A 20124-nucleotide genomic window follows, 5' to 3' on the forward strand; every position below is an offset into this window, starting at 1 on the left:
TGTAATGTAGAAAATGAACAAGGCCTGAAAAACAACTTATATTTCTAAGGCCATGAATTTTGCCAGTATTGGAGAATATGGAAATGTATCTGAGGTGAATAGGCCCTTGCTTGCACATATTTTGTTGTGCTCTGCCAGCATACGACTTGTGCTATGGCTTCAACATTGAGATTGCCGTGTTGAAGACATTGTAGGTACGGTTGGCTTGAAATGTAAGTAACTGGCTTTGGATAAATCCTATTTAATGTACTGAGCCTTCCACAGCCTTCCCCCTCTTGTGCAGATGGTAAGACTCTGACACTGAGTGCCATGTGTAAGTCAGAGGCTTATCTCTTATAGCATTGCATGTTCCCTACATGAGATGGCTGCTTGAGATGAAAAAACAATTCTCCATCTACATAGAAGCAAGAAAATGCCAGTAGAAAGAGGATGGGATTGTTTGTGGTGGATTCTATAAGACGGGCCTTATTTGGAATCCTGAAGAGGTAGGGGGTAAGTACTACTTGCTGAGTTCTTTAGTACTCGAAAGACTGTCAGTATTACTTTAGACTATGTTCTACCATATGTATCTGTAGTCCGAGGAATTTAAAATAGTATCTATTGCCAATTGCTGTTAATGATTATGGGTATGTTATTTGACAAAATTGATATTTTTAGATGCATTTTGTTCCTTACCATAGCACATATGTTTTTACAGATAAGGGTTGATTTTTTGCTACAGGTAGACATCCCACCAGGAACCAGAAGATGCTTTCATCTGAGTAGCATAACACTGTAAAGAGCCCTCCACCATTCATTTATAGTTATGAGGCTAATGGATGAAACTGCTGTCCGCAAAGCCTTGAGAAGAAACAAGCTATGCACCGACTTTATAAATTCAGCCTCGTATCAGGTATATGTGAGCTAATATCATCATCTGGATCATGTATATGCTGCTTAATCAGCTTATGACAGCAATATACGTATATGTGGTGGCAGGGCAGGTGGGCCTTATTGCCAATAGGACGGGCTCCCAATGACATCAGCGCTGGGCTGTACAGTACTACTTGATGAGGAGCCCATTTTACCGGCCTTGAGCGTCATGACCCATTTATAGTACATGCATAATGGGGTCACAACCTTTATATCTTACAATGATATCATATTTAAAGTATAACTAAAGGCATTTTTTTTTCTTTTTGGATACAGTAGAGAGGGATTAGAACACTTATCGTTTTTTATTGCTTTTTATTGCTACCTGTGCCCCTCGATTCACCCTTTCCATTTGTCCTGTTTGCCATTATTATTGAAAGTGAATGTAAAAAAAATCCCACATTTTGGGTTGTCCCCAGAAAAGCAATAGAGGGGAAATCTTCCAATGAGAACACTATTTTTGGTGATCTGGAGGTTCCCAAGGGATTTCCTTAGTTTGCAGGGATTTCCTCTCACTTCCTGTTTTGGCTATGGGACAGGACGTGAAGGGAAATCTCCCCAAATAGGGGAACATATGGCAAATAATAAACTGACAAGGGTTATGACTCTCTGTTACTCTACCTAATATGGAAAAAAAAATCATTTTGCCTATAGTTCTACTTTAACCCCTTACCGCCTATTGTAACATGACAGCCGGGCTGGAGCCCTATTATCCTGGGCGGACATATGATGTCCTCCCAGGATTGCGCCCTCACGCATGTCCCACAGGCCGCACTCCAGCACGATCTGTCACCTGGTGTGTCCACCGGACACGGTCGATGACAAATCACTGTACAGGCCTTCGGCTGGTACCATGTGATCGCTGTGGCCAATCACAGAAAATCACATGACAATTGTACATAATGAAAGGCTTTGATTCATGCCTTTCATTGTGTAATATTGTGATAAGCTCTGTGATTGGTCACATGGTATAGACAGGGTTAATCACAGCCCATCTGTATCATGCGATTAGCTATGGCCAATCACAGTTAATCACAACAGTAAACAGTGAATAAATCATTTTCATTTAGCAACAAATGGTTGCGTATAACTGTGAAATTCACAGTTATAAGGAATCATAGTGTGTAAAAAAAAAAAAGGAAAGAAAATTCGTGATCACCTCCCCAGAGTAGTACAGTGTCACTATGGTAACACTTGCTCTGGTCAATTAATGTAATAAAAAAATTGTAAAAAATGAAAATATTTAATATAAAAAATATATATTTTTTTAAAGAATTGAATAAAAATGTATTAAAAAGTTTTGTTTTGTTTTTTTATTTACATACTGTCACCAATCAGTGTCCCACACCAGTTATATGATGACACTGTACTGCACTGGAAACAGTATGTACAAAATTTTTTAATATATATTTTTGTTCTCATTTCTTAATTTTCAAAAAAAATTGTGACAAAAAGTTACAATTTCAAAAAAACTCACCATGCCTCTTACTAAATACCTTGGACAGTCTACTTTCCAAAAGAGGATAATTTGGGGGCTAAATAATATACACTGATTTGGGTTATTTTCAACAAAGAAATGTAGCAGAATAAAAACGCATTTTTTTTTCAAAATTTTCGGTCTTTTTTCATTTATTTATTAAAACAAAAAACAGCAGAGATTTAATACCACTGAAAGAATCTCTATTTGTGTTAAAAAAAAAAAAAAAAATACAAATTTATTTTGGGTACAGTGTTGAATGACTGCGCAATTGTCTTTTAAAGTGTGACAGCACTGAAAGCTGAGAATTGACAGGTAGGGAGCAAAAGTGTCTGGTATTGAAGTGGTTAAAAATTCTTATGCTAATGGTATCAGGTTATTGCGGGCTCTACTTAGTCAATACTTTTATTTTGTGTAACCCAGCTATTAGAGTTAATTTTGTTTTTTTTTTATTAGAAAGAAATTCTATTTGCAGTTGTGCCCTAAATAAATTGATCATTTGTTTTTGTTTTCCATTATATACTAATGTGTGTTTACAATGCTAAACTAAATTGTTCTGACTTTTAGATATTTTGTTGCTGTGGACCTTCTCCATGTTCGTTTTGCTGCGCCTGCTGCCCCAGCATTAAAGTGTCCACTGGTACCAGGCTCATGTACACATTCTTCCACATTCTGGCCTCCACTGTCTGCTGCCTCATGCTTTCCAAAAAAGTGTCAGAAACTGTCAAGGAACATGTGAGTAGCATCAATTATCCCCAATGGTCTGGATACCAAATAATATTAATTTGGTGTTTAGTGGGCTGGTCCTCAGGTATGGCAAATGATTACAAGAGTACCTTTTCCAAATTGTTGGAAGTACCGTATTTATCGGCGTATAACACGCGCCGGCGTATAACACGCACCCCAATTTAAGAGGGAAGTTTCAGGAAAAAAACTTTTTTTTAAATAAACCACTTTGAAGCATTACAGATTGGCATGTTTGGTATCTATTTACTCAATGTAAGCCCATCTTTTATATTTTACTAAAAAATTGGGTGTTGTGCCACTTAAATTAATTTTAGTGTATTTTCTCCTGAAATATATGTTTGATTAGCTGTGCAAACAAAAAATTGCCACCACCATGTTATTGTGCAGGAGGTCTGCAGGCAGGAAGTTTCCACTTCTGTGGGGTTTAGTGAATACAGATGTGTGCACAGATGAGTTAGGTGTTACTTTTTGGGTGTATTCTACTTTATATGGAAGGCTGTGAACTACTACAATGCAGTACAGGAGGCTCATTCTACTTACCAGTTTCTTTCTTTGGAGTCTAAGAAAAGACGTGCGTGCAAAAAGCTGCAGTCGCCAGCGTTTTGTGCCTAAAAGACTACACATCCCAGAATGCCTCGGGAGCAAAGCCATCAGAGTGGGCGGACAGTCCAAAAAACACGTGTTCGGGGCGGGGCTCCACAGATGATTCAAGAGGAGCGAGGTTGGGAGAGGGCAGAGGAGAGAGGCGTGTCAAGGGTACGGCGTTAGGTGTGGTCTAGCAGGGAAGGGCGGGAATGGGAATGACGTCTACGGACAAGAGGATTCTCTGGTAATCTGTCATCTGTTTCCTCGGTTCTCACATACAGTCCCGCCTCCTCCATCGGCATTGGAGCAGCTCCGGGGGCGGAGGCGGGACTGTGTGTGTGACGTGCAGCCGAGTTAGAGCCGAGCGGAGAGCTAAGTGGAGCTCGGTGATTTCCGGCGGCACTTGTCCCCCTCCTTCCCCTCCTTGGTACACTATCGGCGTATAACACACACCCGCGATTTTCCCCCTATTTTCAGGGGAAAAAAGTGCGTGTTATACGCCGATAAATACGGTATACTCTTATTGATGCACATCATCACTGTAGGTGCTACACATCTGGGATATTTTTAAAACACCTGAAGACTGCCTCAGTGTGAAAGGGGTCTTATGCCGTGTACACACGGGTGGACTTTTCGGCATCAAAGGTCCGACCATCTTTCCGACGGACTTTCGACTGACTTTTGACGGACTTCTGACGGACTTTCGAACGAACGGACTTGGCTACACACGATCACACCAAAGTCCAACGGATTCGTATGTGATGAGAGAGAAAGGCACCACCGCTCCAGGTAGATCCACTAGGTGTGTCCTTCGCCTCCAGAGAGAGAAGAGGCCCAGGTGCTGGATAATGCATATGCAAATGGAAATGAACGGAAAAACTCTGGACAGCCACACTCCGAAGAAAATTTCATATGCCTTTTATTGTAGATAGGGATCAGAAGGTACAACGTACAAGTCACCGCAGAACGATACAGGGAAAAGCTGACGCGTTTCACGCTTATACTAAGTGCTTACTCATAGGATTCGTACGTGATAACGTACGACTGGACTAAAACAAGGAAGTTGATAGCCAGTAGCCAATAGCTGCCCTAGTGATGGTTTTTGTCCGCCGGGCTAGCATTCAGATGAGCGGATTTCTCGATAGGAACTGGGTCCAGCGGAGTTCCAGCGGAAAACTTTGAAACATGTTCCAAATCTAAAGTCTGTCTGATTTTCGACCGAAAAAGTCCGCTGCAGGTCTGATGAAGCCCACACACGGTCGGATTGTCCGACGGATTTGTTCCGTCGGACCAGTCTGGTAGAAAAAGTCAGCCGGTGTGTACACGGCATTAGTGTCACTGGTTCCCAAAAAGTGTTAAAAGTGTCAGTTAGTGTCAGAATGTCCGCCGCAATATCGCAGTCCCACTATAAGTCGCTGATCGCCACCATTACTAGTAAAAAATAAATACAAATATCCAATAGTTTGTAGACGCTAAAACTTTTGCGCAAACCAATCAATATACGATTACTGGGATTTGTTTTACCAAATATATGTAGTAGAATACCTATTGGCCTAAATTTACGAAGAAATTAGATTTTTCTCAATTTTGTTATTGGATGTGTTTTATAGCAGAAAGTAAATAATATTGTTTTTTTTTTTTTTTTTCAAAATTGTCTGTCTTTTTTTTTGTTTATAGTACAAAAAATTTAAACCGCAGAGGTGATCAAATACCACCAAAAGAAAGCTCTATTTGTGAGAAAAAAGGGCATAAATTGTATTTCTTTTATTTTCACGTTAAATTATACGTTTTGCTCTTAGTTATACTTTACTTTTCTAGAACACTGACTGCATCAGCATATTCTTTTCTATAATTTGGATTTAGGAAAGCTGGCTATGTCTAACAAATGCCCATGACTCAGTGTCCCCCTTGTAATATGTCTGTTTTATTGCATACAGGTGCCTTGGATGTCTCTGCTGTGCAAACATTTGCCCGGATCAGACTGCGATAATCTTGTGGGGTACACAGCTGTGTATAGAGTCTGCTTTGGGACCGCATCTTTTTACTTCATCCTGTCGGTTTTCCTCTTCAATGTGAAATCTACACAGGAGTTCAGGGCGATGGTTCACAATGGGTAAATGGCACCATTTTTAATTAATTATTGTAATATCACCGTTTTTACCCTGTTTAATGAGTTAGGCTAGCCAAACGCTGCTCAGTTTTTTGCCAAAAACACTACTGGTCATAACAAGGAATTGTTGGGGATAAAAGGAAGAAATGAATGGCAGATTGCAATGAAAGTGCAAAGCAGCAGGTATACTCCATTGCCAACCCCCCCCCCCTTTCTTTCACTATATAAAATGTGTAAGCTTCAAGTAAAAGTGATCAGAGCTTACACAATGCTAGGAACCCTCCCCCTTCCCAGACAGTGGTTGGACATCACAATTGGATGCTCAGGAGCTTGCACTGCATTGCCAAAAGGAGAGGAAGTGCACTGATCGCTTTATAAATGTCAGTGGTCCCAAAAATGTGTCAAAAACGTCCGATCTGTCCGCCACAATGTCGCCATCTGCTAAAAATCGCAGATCGCACCGCCATTACTAGTAGAAAAAAATAAAATAATAAAAATGCCATAAATCTTTCCCATAGTTCGTAGATGCTATAACTTTTGCGCAAACCAATCAATATATGCTTATTGCGATTTTTTTTTACCAAAAAATATGTAGAAGAATACATATTGGCCTAAACTGGTGAAGAAATTCGTTTTTTAAAAACATTTTTGGGGATATTTATTATAGCAAAAAGGAAAAATATATATTTTTTTTTCAAAATTGTCACTCTTTTTTTGTTTATAACCCAAAAAATATAAATGCAGAGAAGATCAAATACCACCAAAAGAAAGCTCTATTTGTGGGAAAAAAAGGACGTCAATTTTGCTTGGGTACAACGTCGCAGGACCACGCAATTGTCAGTAAAAGCGACGCAGTGCAGTATTGCAAAAAATGGCCTTCTCATTAAGGGGGCAAATCTTCCGGTCTGTATGTGGTTAAATTCAAGACATAGCTGGGTGTAGTAAGATGTCCGCTGTGACTACAGGTGTTCTGTAAGATTAGCAAACCTGGTAGCGGTGGAACGGGTGTACAGCTGACGGAAAGCCACTTCCGTTACCTAATCTGATGGGTCACCGATTCTGACGGAACACCAAGTGGCCAGGAGGGGCGGCTTCTTGGGGTGCAATGGTTTACTGTAGGGATAGGGTCGCCTTCATACTGTTACAAGGCTTGGCAGTTTGGCATCTTTGCCCCGGGGCGCCTGGATGAGTACCGGGTACTTCAGTTTACTTAGGTGTGCAAATAGAGGGCAGAGGAACAATTGATTGGTGAGGACAAACAATGGTGGTGGAGAGAGGGGTACATGCCACTGCCAGCATGGGCAAAGCACAGTTTAACGTTAAAGTGAAACTTCAGCCAAAACTTTTTTCTATTTTTGGATAGTGTAGTGAAGGATTTAAACTTCCTTCAAGTTTTTGTCACTGTCTATGACTTCATTTTACAGAGCCTCATTGGTCATTATTCAGCAGGACAGAAATTAGGTGGAAATTTAAAGTTTTGTAAAAGGAGAGAGGATATCTTCCCATAAGTACACCAGTTCTAAATGACAACTTTTACCATGTGAGATTTTCTTTAATTGGGGAAAATTTTTACTCACTTCCTGCTATATGCCCAAGACAGAGTGAAAGAACTTTTCCCAGCTGGGGACATGGTCAGCATTAAGAAAAGTTGAAAAAAAGTTCTGAATTCTACTTTAATGGACATACCTATTAGATCTACAATATAGATATAGATAATGAGCACATCCATTAGATCTATAATATACAAAATAGATCGAAATAATGGCCATACACATTAGATCTACTATATATATATAAGTATTGGGAAGCCTGCCTTTATACACGCCCATGAACTTTAATGGCATCCCAGTCTTAGTCCGTAGGGTTCAATATTGAGTTGGCCCACTCTTTGCAGCTATAACAGCTTCAACTCTTCTGGGAAGGCTGTCCACAAGGTTTAGGAGTGTGTCTATGGAAATGTTTGACGATTCTTCCAGGAACGCATTTGTGGGGTCAGGTACTGATGTGGACGAGAAGGTCTGGCTCGCAGTCTCCGCTCTAATTCATCCCGAAGGTGTTCAATCGTGTTGAGGTCAGGACTCTGTGCAGGCCAGTCAAGTTCTTCCACCCAAAAGTCGCTCATCCATGTCTTTATGGACCTTGTTAGTGCACTGGTGTGCAGTCATGTTGGAACAGGAAGGGGCCATCCCTAAACTGTTCCCACAATGTTGGGAGCATGAAATTGTCCAAAATGTCTTGGTATGCTGACGCCTTAAGGGTTCCCTTTACTGGAACTAAGGGGCCAAGCCCAACCCCTGAAAAAAAGCCCCACATCATAATCCCCCCTCCAACAAATGATTTGGACCAGTGCACAAAACAAGGTCCATAAAGACATGGATGAGCGAGAAGAGTTGAAGCTGTTATAGCTGCAAATGGTGGGCTAACTCAATATTGAGCCCTACGGACTAAGACTGGGATGCCATTAAAGCGTTTGTTAATCCCAAAAAAATATATGTAGATTCTGGTCCCTTAAAGCAGATTAAACAGCACAGCGCTTGTGCTATGTAATCTGCCCCCCTCTAAACTTTAAAAAAAAATCCCTAAACCTACCACTTCCTGTCTGCCCTCTCTAAACAGACCACGATAACCAGGGCAGCTCCGCCCTGATCATCGTGGTCAAAGTGCCTCCCTCCATGATAGGCTGCCTGCTCTCCTCTCTCCCCCCTCACCTCCTCCTTCCTCCCTGTCAGCGTCTCTGTCTGTCTCCGGCCCGGCCCCGACCCCCCGCCGCTATTATGGTATTATTAAAATATTATATTTGTCACTGCCAGCCTCTCTATTAGAGGCTGGCATAGCACAATGTGTAAGTTGTATTTAAAAACGAGTGCTGTACATACTGAATATCAGCTGTCTTCAGGCCAGTCACGTGACTGGCGGCCGCTTTCCAGCTCCGGTGGGTGGCTTCTGCGGAGGAGAAAAAATGGCCACGTGATCTCCCTCTGATCTCAGAGGGAGATCATGGCCCCACCCGCAGAAGACATCTATCAGAGCTGGAAAGCTGCCACGAGTTATGTGACCGGCCTGAAGACAGCTGATATTCAGTATTTACAGCACTTGTTTTTAAATACAACTTACACATTGTGCTATGCCAGCCTCTAATAGAGGGGCTGGCATAGTATAATAATAATGCCTTAACAACCACTTTAAGGTTCATGTGCGTGTAAAGACAGGCGTACAGAATCTTTTGGTAATATAGTGTATATATTGAAGATAATGGAAATTCTTTTACATCTACCATATAGATAAAGATAATGACAATAGCTATTAGATCTGCAATATGGATATAGATAACGGCCATACCCATTAGATCTATACTATAGATATAGATGATGACCATACCCATTAGATATACAGTGTAATCTGTAGAATGTTCCCACAAAAGGCTTTAGATCTACTAAGTTTCTCTGGCGATGTACACTTCTATGTATGCTTTCACTTTCAGGATTGGACTAATAAAGAGAATATGCTTAGGGCTTGTTCAAACTTGCGTCAGCCCTTGCTGCTAGGGATGCACCGAATCGTTTTTTTGGTGACGAAACCGATACCGAAAATGAAAAACACACTAGGCCGAAAACCGAAACCGATACCGAAAATGACCGATACTGAAACTTATTTTTAAAAAAATATTTTTATACAGGAGATGGTCAGAGACTGGGGACATGGTACAGGAGATGGTCAGAGACTGGGGACATGGTACAGGAGATGGTCAGAGACTGGGGACATGGTACAGGAGATGGTCAGAGACTGGGGACATGGTACAGGAGATCAATGCAGCCTCACCAGTGCCCGTCAGATTCAGCCTGCCTGTGTTCCCAGTGCCGTCAGCCAGTGTCCCCAGCGCAGCCAGTCAGTGTCCCCGGTGCAGCCAATGTCCCCATTGCAGCCAGTGTCCCCAGCCAGTGTCCCCATTACAGCCAGTGTCCCCAGCCAGTGTCCCCATTGCAGCCTGTGTCCCCATTGCAGGCAGTGTCCCCAGCCAGTGTCCCCATTACAGCCAGTGTCCCCAGCCAGTGTCCCCATTGCAGCCAGTGTCCCCAGCCAGTGTCCCCATTGCATCCAGTGTCCCCATTGCAGCCTGTTTCCCCAGCCAGTGTCCCCATTGCAGCCAGTGTCCCCAGCCAGTGTCCCCATTGCAGCCAGTGTCCCCATTGCAGCCAGTGTCCCCAGCCAGTGTCCCCATTGCAGCCAGTGTCCCCAGCCAGTGTCCCCATTGCAGCCAGTGTCCCCATTGCAGCCAGTGTCCCCAGCCTGTGTCCCCATTGCAGCCTGTGTCCCCATTGCAGCCTGTGTCCCCAGCCAGTGTCCCCATTGCAGACAGTGTCCCCAGCCAGTGTCCCCATTGCAGCCTGTGTTCCCATTGCAGCCTGTGTCCCCATTGCAGCCTGTGTTCCCAGCCAGTGTTCCCATTGCAGCCTGTGTCCCCATTGCAGCCAGTGTCCCCAGCCAGTGTCCCCATTGCAGCCAGTGTCCCCAGACAGTGTCCCCATTGCAGCCAGTGTCCCCAGCCAGTGTCCCCATTGCAGCCAGTGTCCCCATTGCAGCCTGTGTCCCCAGCCAGTGTCCCCATTGAAGTCAGTGTCCCCATTGCAGCCAGTGTCCTCAGCCAGTGTCACCATTGCAGCCAGTGTCCCCAGCCAGTGTCCCCATTGCAGCCAGTGTCCCCAGCCAGTGTCCCCATTGCAGCCAGTGTCCCCATTGCAGCCAGTGTCCCCAGCCTGTGTCCCCATTGCAGCCTGTGTCCCCATTGCAGCCTGTGTCCCCAGCCAGTGTCCCCATTGCAGACAGTGTCCCCAGCCAGTGTCCCCATTGCAGCCTGTGTTCCCATTGCAGCCTGTGTCCCCATTGCAGCCTGTGTTCCCAGCCAGTGTTCCCATTGCAGCCTGTGTCCCCATTGCAGCCAGTGTCCCCAGCCAGTGTCCCCATTGCAGCCAGTGTCCCCAGACAGTGTCCCCATTGCAGCCAGTGTCCCCAGCCAGTGTCCCCATTGCAGCCAGTGTCCCCATTGCAGCCTGTGTCCCCAGCCAGTGTCCCCATTGAAGTCAGTGTCCCCATTGCAGCCAGTGTCCTCAGCCAGTGTCACCATTGCAGCCAGTGTCCCCAGCCAGTGTCCCCATTGCAGCCAGTGTCCTCAGCCAGTGTCCCCATTGCAGCCAGTGTCCCCATTGCAGCCAGTGTCCACAGCCTGTGTCCCCATTGCAGCCTGTGTCCCCAGCCAGTGTCCCCATTGCAGACAGTGTCCCCAGCCAGTGTCCCCATTGCAGCCTGTGTTCCCATTGCAGCCTGTGTCCCCAGCCAGTGTCCCCATTGCAGCCAGTGTCCCCATTGCAGCCAGTGTCCCCAGCCAGTCAGTGTCCACAGCCAGTGTCCCCATTGCAGCCTGCCTGTGCAGTGGAAGAAAGAGGAGATCTGCCTTGTTGATTTGAGCTCCAGAAACATCACAGCTTTAATTTCAATAGCTGTGTGTTCCCCACTGTGCGCCGTCACATACAGCCCCTCCTCTTTGTCTGGGCACTTTGATAGACAGATCCCCAATCCAAAGACACTTCCTGCCGACATACACTCACATCAGAGTCTCCTGCACATGATTGCTCTGGACTGTCTTACAGTGACAACAGGAAACCATATGTATGAAGTGTGTGTTTGCACAACAGCTTATTGCTTCAATCATTTGATGCACGTAGCAGAGTGACTAAGCAAGAGTACAATTTGGAGAGAGTTGTCAGCCTATAACAGGAAATGCCTGAACAAGAAATGTTATGGCAGGATCACAAGATTTATTTTTTTAAGCAGAGCTGCAGATTTAAACATATTGAACATGACTTTAAAAATGACATAGGATTTTAGTGATTGTGTATACATATACTTTAAGTATGCTGAAATAATCAGTATGCAAGTGAGGGGTCTCATCCGCGAATCTGTTTGTAGGGTATATGGAGGAATGTAATATTTATATAACCACACTTTTCTTTGACCATGTTATATGTTGGTTAAGGTACATTGATGACATATTTCTCATTTGGGATGGAGAGTAATCAGATTTTTTGACATTTGTGAAATATTTGAATGGGATCTTTCCTGGCATAACATTCAATCCAGAGATTTCTACATATAGCATTACCTACCTTGACGTGAGGATCACAAATGTACAGGGCTCACTCATGACCACTGTCTTCACAAAGCCCACTGATAGAAACACTTTGCTCCATTACAGGCGTGCACATCCTAAGAACAGTTCTACATATTTGTTCCAGGGATGATTAGAGGACACAACAGCTTGAAGTCATGTATACTACATTTTAGGATGAGGATGTCACAAAAACATGGCTGCTACAGATGCTACAATTGTAACATTTGTAAGTTCTTGATATGTGATGCAAATTGTGTATACCCACCAACGGCAAGCTCTATCGCATACATGATTATATGAATTGCAATGCTGATTACTGTGTGCACATCTTAAAATGCCCATATTCACTGGTGTATGTGGGTAAGACAACCAGTCCGTTCAAACAAAGGTTCTAAAGACACAGGAGTGATATTAGAACAGCTTTAGCTAAAGAAGGATGACCCTGCGAAGGATGACCCTGTCGACCTCACTAAACCCGTGACAGTACACTTTGTCACAAAGAAACATCAGGTACACGAATTAAGAGGCATGGTAATTGAACATGTCCATCAAGTTGTGAGGGGCGGGGACCATGACTGTTTCCTCCTTTGTTGGGAGACATACTGGATATATACGCTGAACACCGTACAGCCTGGGGGCCTTAACACTAATTTATCCCTTACATGCTTCCTTAACTTTAAAGCAGAGTTCCAGTGATATTTTTGTGTATTTTTGTGTAGCTGCTGACTTTTAATAAACAGACACTCACCTGTCCCATGATCCAGCGGTGCACTCGCCCACGCTGTGTTCTCCCCGTGTGCTCCCTGGGTGGTGCCGGCATCTCTGCTATGGGCACCCAGCTGTGACAGCTTGGTGCCCACTGAACCTGCGTGAGCGGCGCTGTGCTCTGTGACTGGTCCTAAAGTCTTCTAAGACCTGTCATGTGTCCCAGAAGACTTCATAAAGGCATAACTACCTTTTCTGATCGCCTAAGGCAACCAGAATGGAAGTGGGAATAGGTACCTGTCAAAATCGGGTACCTGCTTCCCCCCTCCTCCCCAAAAGCTCAGTTTCACAAACAGGACCTGGGGAGGAGGCCTTAAAGGTGGAAGTTCCACTTTTGGGTGGAACGCCACTTTAAGTGAGTTTTAATAGAGGATGTTTCAGAATCAAATTTTTGTACATAGTTTGCTTAGTGTTAGCACCTGTTTCCTTTTACGGACACCACTGCTTTTCTCCGTTTCCCCTTTTTTGAACCCTCATATCCCCGTCCATCATCCCCGCCTTCTTCCCCCACCCTCCGTTTTCGGTTTCTCTCCTCTGTTTACGTCTGTTTTTTCTCCTTATTTAGTCCTCTCCCACTGCTCTGCCGGCTTTAGCTTTTCTCTAATGCTCAGTTATTGTCCTCTGTTTTTTATTCTTTTTTTTCTTTTATTACTCTCTCTTATGTTCTTTTCTATTTTGATTGTTATTTTGCTATATTTTTTTCTCAATTTTGTTTTTTATTTATTTTTCTTTTTTTCTGTTTTATTTGTTTTTTTTATGCTTGTTTTTTTTTTTTTTTCTAATTTTCTTTTCTTATTTTTTCCGTTTTTTTTTTCTTTTTTCCTCTCTTTTTCTCCCTACCTGTTTTTTTTTCCTTCCTCTCTTCTATTATCTTCCTTGTTTCCTTCCACTTATTCTGTCACCAGTTTTCTCACCCTATGCATCCTTATCACTACACAACTGGAGGCGAAGCCGCCTACCCCGATCCTGTGTCCAGCTGCGTATAAATATCCAGTGGCCAGCCCGGCCTCGTGGAGTGCTATGACAGCGGCGGGTCACAATACCCCCCCTAGGTGCCTGGCAACCATTATAAACAAATCCCAGAACTATATCAGTGCGCCGTAACTCAATTAAACTCTGCTGCTTCTTTACACATTTTTGATTAATAGTGACCATTAATACTTTATTTTATTTGCACGTCATGCATCTTTATTGATTGCTGTTTTGATAGCATCTTCTATGAGTGGTTTGGCAGTTATGTAATTTTTATAATATATACTGTAATGGCGGGCTCATGATATCTTTATGTTGTCAGTGGGCGGAGCTGGGCTTGTTGCTTTACTGATTGGTGGATGGTTTGTTAAATATCTTTTGTTCTGCACTGCACTTTGTTACTTGCCTGATGAAGAGACCTGTGTGGTCCCAAAATGTTGCCTTTGTTAATATGCTGTGACTGCTGAATTAGGCTTTGGACCCCTTTGGAGAAACCTTGCTGTGCTGGTGACATATTTTCAGCCCTAATGTAAGGTTGGACTCTAATGAGGACCCTGATGTAACGAGGACTCTGATTTGGACTGTGATGTACGGGGGGACTCTGATGAGGACCCTGATGTAACGAGGACTCTGATTTGGACTGAGATGTAAGGGGAACTCTGAAGTAATACGGGGGGCTCTTATCATAATTGTGATGTAAGGGGGGACTCTGATGGGAACCCTAATGTAAGGGGGGGCACTGATGGGGGACCCTGAAGTAAGAGGGAACTCTGATGGGGACCCTGATGTAAGGGGGAGGGGCTCTTATGATGATCGTGATATAAGGAGAGACTCTGATGTGGATTGTAATGTATGGGGGGACCCTGATGTAAGGGGGGCTTTTATGATGACTGTGTATATAAAGTGAAGTAGCGCTAATTACTATCAACAAAGCACAATAATAAATACTGAAGTGAAAAATATCTCAAATGGGTCTCATAAAGAGACATAAATAACCTGTGTTCAATAAAATTGTGTTCAAAATGAAATTGTGTCATAACATGATACCTTACTATAATCATTCAATATAAATAGTCCAATAATAAAGGGCAATGATATAGTGCAGTCCAACGGAATCTAATGATTCAAAGTTGTGATCAGTCTCTTATTCAAGATGTAAATCACTATTTTCCTGTGTAGACAAATAACGATGAGGGGGAAAGGGACGAATATGGGAATCCAATTTTCATGTGTACGGTAATCACACACAAACTTACAAGATACAATCCTCCCCCAGTAGTACTAGCCTCTCACCTTAAGGATAGACCCCAACGGCTCTAATGGTGCATTGATAGCCATCAAGGCGGTGGCTTCCTAGAAGGAATTATCTCCACGGTATCAAAGGCAAGAGCAAAAAAGAAGGTTCTCTATAGTGTAGTAGTGTTAAAAAATTCTCAGCATTTATTAAAACAATCTTTCAGGGTTAAAAATGGCATAACCAGCCAAACAGCAAACAAAAAACGTGTCAAACAAGTAAAGACTTCCAGTCACGAAGTGAAGGCTAGTACTACTGGGGGAGGATTGTATCAAGTTTGTGTGTGATTACCGTACACCTGAAAATTGGATTCGTCCCTTTCCCTCTCATCGTTATTTGTCTACACAGGAAAATAGTGATTTACATCTTGAATAAGAGACTGATCACAACTTTGAATCATTAGATTCCGTTGGACTGAACTCTATCATTGCACTTTATTATTGGACTATTTATATTGAATGATTATTGTAAGGTATCATGTTGTTATGACACAATTTCATTTTAAACACAATTTTATTGAACACAGGTTATTTATGTCTCTTTATGAGACCTATTTGAGATATTTTTCACTTCAGTATTTATTATTTTGCTTTGTTGATAGTAATTAGCGCTACTTCAGTTTATATACACATACTTAAAGTGGTTGTAAACTCTCCCCAACTTTGTCCCATGTAAATCAGCATAAAAAACCCTAATGAACACTGCTTGTAGATATCTCATTACTTGCTTAGTATTGTTGTAATCCTTTTTGTTCTTTAGAATGACTTCACTGAGCATGCCCAGATCTCTCCTGTTTTACGGCACACTCTGTGTATTTGTCTGTCTATTATCAGATCTTCCTAGGGCACAACTCTGAAATCCCAGGAGACTGCATAATCATTCAGAGCTTCCTACTACACCTCATGTGACCATGTGACATCACATGGAGTGTAAACCTGGGCATCGGACAGCATTACTGCAGCCTTATCAGCTGAAGCTGATAAGACTGACAAAGGCAAACACTAGATAATCGGCACAAGTAAATACTATGAAATCAAACAAGTCAGCTATTAGCAGTAAAGCAGGGTTGCCATAGAAACGTTGGATTGAGAAGGAGGCTTGGTTAACAGTACAGGAAGTGCTCAATGTAAGGGCGGAAATACACTCTACGGTGGATTCAGAAAACAATACTTAAGATGGCGCTGCCTAACCCCTGGAAACAAGTTTTTTAAAGTTTCTTTAAACAGTAGGTAATAGGCGATTTGGGCTGGATTACAGTGGCTATAGTTTGATAATTACTTATTATAATGGACTAAATGAAAAGCAGCATCAGAGTGGGAGAGTTTACGTCCCCTTTAAGGGTGTTGGCAACACTTTAGAAGTTTGGCTGCTTTTGACTTCATTAAGCACTGTTCATTTATGCACTTTTAGCACAGGAGCACTCTATTCATTTGTTAACACTATAGTGGTAGCGCATTAGTACCCCTTTTCAACTCTTATGATGACTGTGATGTAAGGGGGGGGACTCTGTTGGGGACCGTGATGTAAGGGGAGCTCTTATGTTGACCATGATGAAGGGGGAAATTGGATGTAAGGAGGGACTCTGATGGGGACCCTGATTGGCACCATGATGTAAGGGAGGACATTGATGTAAGGGGGGACTCTGATGGGGACCCTGGTGTAAGGGGAGCTCTTATGATGACTGTGATGTAAGGGGGGACTTTGATGGGGATACACGTGTTGCTAAAATTCTTTCTCTTTTCTTCTGAATCATATCATGCTGAATACAAAAAAGATTCAATTAAAATGTATTTATTCATTTGAATTTTCGTTCATATATAAACCAGATTTTTTTTTAATTTGTAAAATATGTGATATAGCCTTCATACTGAAAAGAGCAGATTCCCCTGGTCAAAGAGCAAAAGTAACTGTCAGTCCAGTGAGACATACAGTGAAAAATTATTCACACCCCTTGAAATTTTCCACATTTCCACAGCGGGTAGAGACATCCCCAAAAAGACTTGCAGCTGTAATTGCAGTGAAAGGTGGTTCTACAAAGTATTGACTCAGGGGGGCTGAATACAAATGTACCCCACACTTTTCACTTTTATTTGTTTTAAATTTTGAAAATCATTTATCATTTTCCTTCCACTTCACAATTATGTGCCACTTTGTGTTGGTCTATCACATAAAATCCCGATAAAGTACATTTATGTTTTTTGGTTGTAACATGACAAAATGTGGAAAATTTCAAGGGGTATCAATACGTTTTCAAGGCACTGTAACAAGAAATTCTGGATCTCATTTTTTTTTTTTTATCCAAAGAAAAGTTTATTTTGTTCAACATAAACAAACATACATAGCCAGGCTTCAACAATACTCAGTTACATTGCATAGTTTATGAATTCTCATTACATTTTGGCAATACCACAATCCTAAGTGCGGCCCATCATTCCAGTCAATAGTATGTTCAAATGCATTTAGTCAGCATTAATACCCAATAATCTCTCCATCACCAGGTCCACCGGGACTAGTCCCGGTACATCTAGCCACAGTTCCCATAGCTTCTCAAACTTTCGGGTGCACCCCCTGTGCTGGTATACCATTTTCTCCATTCTGATCATGTTCCCAACTGTAGCAATCCATTCCTTAACTGTGGGAAGGTCCTCTGATATCCAATGCAACATTATCATCTTACGTGCTACCAATAGTGTCCTAGTGACTGCTAATCTGACGCTTTCTTCCCATTCAAATACTTCTAGCACATTTAATAAACAGTGTTTTGGGTCAGTAGGCAAAGAGATCTGAAATACCCTATTAATGGTAACCACCACTCCGCCCCAATAGGGATGAAGCTTCGGACACCGCCACAGAAGATGAATCAGATTTCCATGATCTCTTTTGCATCTAGTGCACATCGGGGTGGCTCTAAGACCCATTTGGTGCAGTCTGTGTGGGGTATAATACACTCTAAAAATAAGATACAGTTGTGTTAGCCTCTGCGATACATTAAGTGAACTCGTGGGCACTGCTTGTAAAATCTCCTCCCACTGATCCCCGTCCATCTGTCCCACATCTCTCTCCCACTTCTCCATCACTCTCAAGGGATGTTTATTCATGAAGCCCTGCAGGAGCATATTATAACATTGAGAGATAAAGCCTTTAGTATTAGTAGCTCTCAGGACTAAGTTAAATAGCGGTGTAGGTGAAGGGGACCACTCGGAAGCAATGCTCTGAACCTTCACCGCATGTTTCAATTGCATATAATGGAACCTCATATTGGACGGCAAGCCGTGTCTTTCCTGAAGAGCCTCAAAAGATAGCAAAACTCCGTTCTCAAAAATATCTCTAATATATACCACCCCATATCTCTTCCATAGTGCCCCATGCTGTAACTGTGCTATTTCAGGGTAAGTCCCGTTAGACCATATCGGGCTAAAGTCAGTGTATCCCTCACCCCCTGCAGGTATCTAATTTTGTTCCAGATTTTATGGAGAAGATTGTAGGTCGGGTATATCTTATTTTGTTTCCCAAAGGCAAGAGACCCAAGTGCCAACGGCACTGAATCTCGCTTTACCGTATGTAGCATCACAGTCTCCGAGGAGCTGCGGGCGATACTTAACCTATCTGTCTCTCCACCCATGATCCCTATTAGGTGCTGAAGTTGGGCTGCTAAGTAATAAAGCCAAGAGTTCGGTAGGGCCAGTCCCCCCTCATCTTTAGGGCGCTGTAGGTGCTCAAGCTTGATTCTGGGAGGGCGATTCTTCCAAATTAACAGACGGAAGAGTGAGTTTACAATTCTGAATGTTTTCAAAGGGACCACCACTGGAGAATTGTGAAGTATATATAATAGCTGGGGCATGAGGATCATCTTGATCAGATTCACCCTACCAGCTATCGATAAACATAGTGAGTTCCATGTATTAATCCGGTCTCGGAATTTCTGTAGTAATGGGGATATATTCAATCTCCCATACTCTCTCACAATCGGCGTCACTTGGACTCCAAGATACCTAAAGGATGTAGACAGGGGTATTGAGTTGTTGGTGGGAGGCTTGCCCCTTTATCTATTAACATTAGGGAGGATTTTGTCCAGTTGATCTGGAGTCCCGAGTAAGTACCAAATTCCGTTATGGTGGCCATGGTTTCCCGAAGAGATTCTTCAACGTCTCCGAGCAGAATCATAGTGTCATCTGCATAGAGCATCAGTTTCTCATGTCTGTCCCCATAACGAAAGCCAGTGATACCCAGGTGATCTCTAATTTTAATGGCCAGGGGCTCAATGGCTAACGCAAAGAGCAGGGGAGACAAAGGGCACAACTGTCTTGAACCCCTACCCAACGCAAAGGTAAGAGACATTCTGCCCGACGCTCTAATGGCTGCCTGCGGACTGCAATAAAGTAAACGGACCCAGGAGATGTATGTCTCCCCAAATCCAAACCTCTGAAGAACGCCCCATAAATACTCCCATTCGATGCTATCGAAGGCCTTCATAGCATCCAACGAGAGCAGAGCCCTCTGTCCCCTATTGTCGGCCTGAGACTGAATGTTCAAATAAAGTCTCCTGAGATTCACTGCCGTTGATTTATTTGGCATAAACCCTGCCTGGTCTGGATGCACTATTGATGTAATGACTTCATTTAGTCTTATTGCTAGGACTTTCGCCAGTAGCTTAATATCGCTCTGTAACAGGGAAATGGGTCTATATGATCCAGGGTCAACAGGATCCTTTCCAGGCTTTAGTATCAAAATGATATTGGCTGTGGACATAGAGGGGGGCAGAGTTCTATTTTCCCTGGCTGCGTTAAACACCGCCAGGAGCTTAGGCTGGATCTCATTTTTACTTCTGTCCCAGGATTTCATTCTGCTGAACTATATATTAGGAAGCTCAGTTTTAAGTTATGAATAAAAAGTTCTCCTAAGGATATTTTTTTTCCTTTAAAATAACCAAACATAAGATTCCGCAGAGAGAAGTCTTACCTCTGCCAGCAGTACAGTAATTCTTTACAACTGTGATAAAGTGATGGTAAAATAGCTTAGTTCTGTCAAATCACAGCTAGTCTTGGTGAAATATTGTTGTGTAAGTTTGATTTATTTTTTTTGGCATTGAAAATAAA

At 42.8% G+C, this 20124-nt stretch overlaps 1 protein-coding gene across 2 annotated transcripts in view; it reads left to right on the forward strand.

The window, feature by feature from the left end:
* Positions 1 to 265: 265 nt before the first annotated feature.
* Positions 266 to 20124, forward strand: part of SERINC4 (serine incorporator 4) — a 95390-nt gene continuing 75531 nt past the window's right edge. The window contains exons 1-4 of one of the 2 annotated variants that reach the window (XM_073618519.1): positions 266 to 492; positions 722 to 892; positions 2957 to 3124; positions 5659 to 5834. In XM_073618519.1, coding sequence (XP_073474620.1) covers positions 806 to 892; positions 2957 to 3124; positions 5659 to 5834 — 431 coding nt within the window. In that variant the 5' untranslated portion in view covers positions 266 to 492; positions 722 to 805. The remainder of the gene's footprint in view (positions 493 to 721; positions 893 to 2956; positions 3125 to 5658; positions 5835 to 20124) is intronic. The other variant, XM_073618520.1, reaches the window with a different exon arrangement.

The sequence above is a fragment of the Aquarana catesbeiana genome, linkage group LG03 (genome assembly GCF_042186555.1).
Source record: "Aquarana catesbeiana isolate 2022-GZ linkage group LG03, ASM4218655v1, whole genome shotgun sequence".
Classification (NCBI taxonomy): Eukaryota; Metazoa; Chordata; class Amphibia; order Anura; family Ranidae; genus Aquarana; species Aquarana catesbeiana.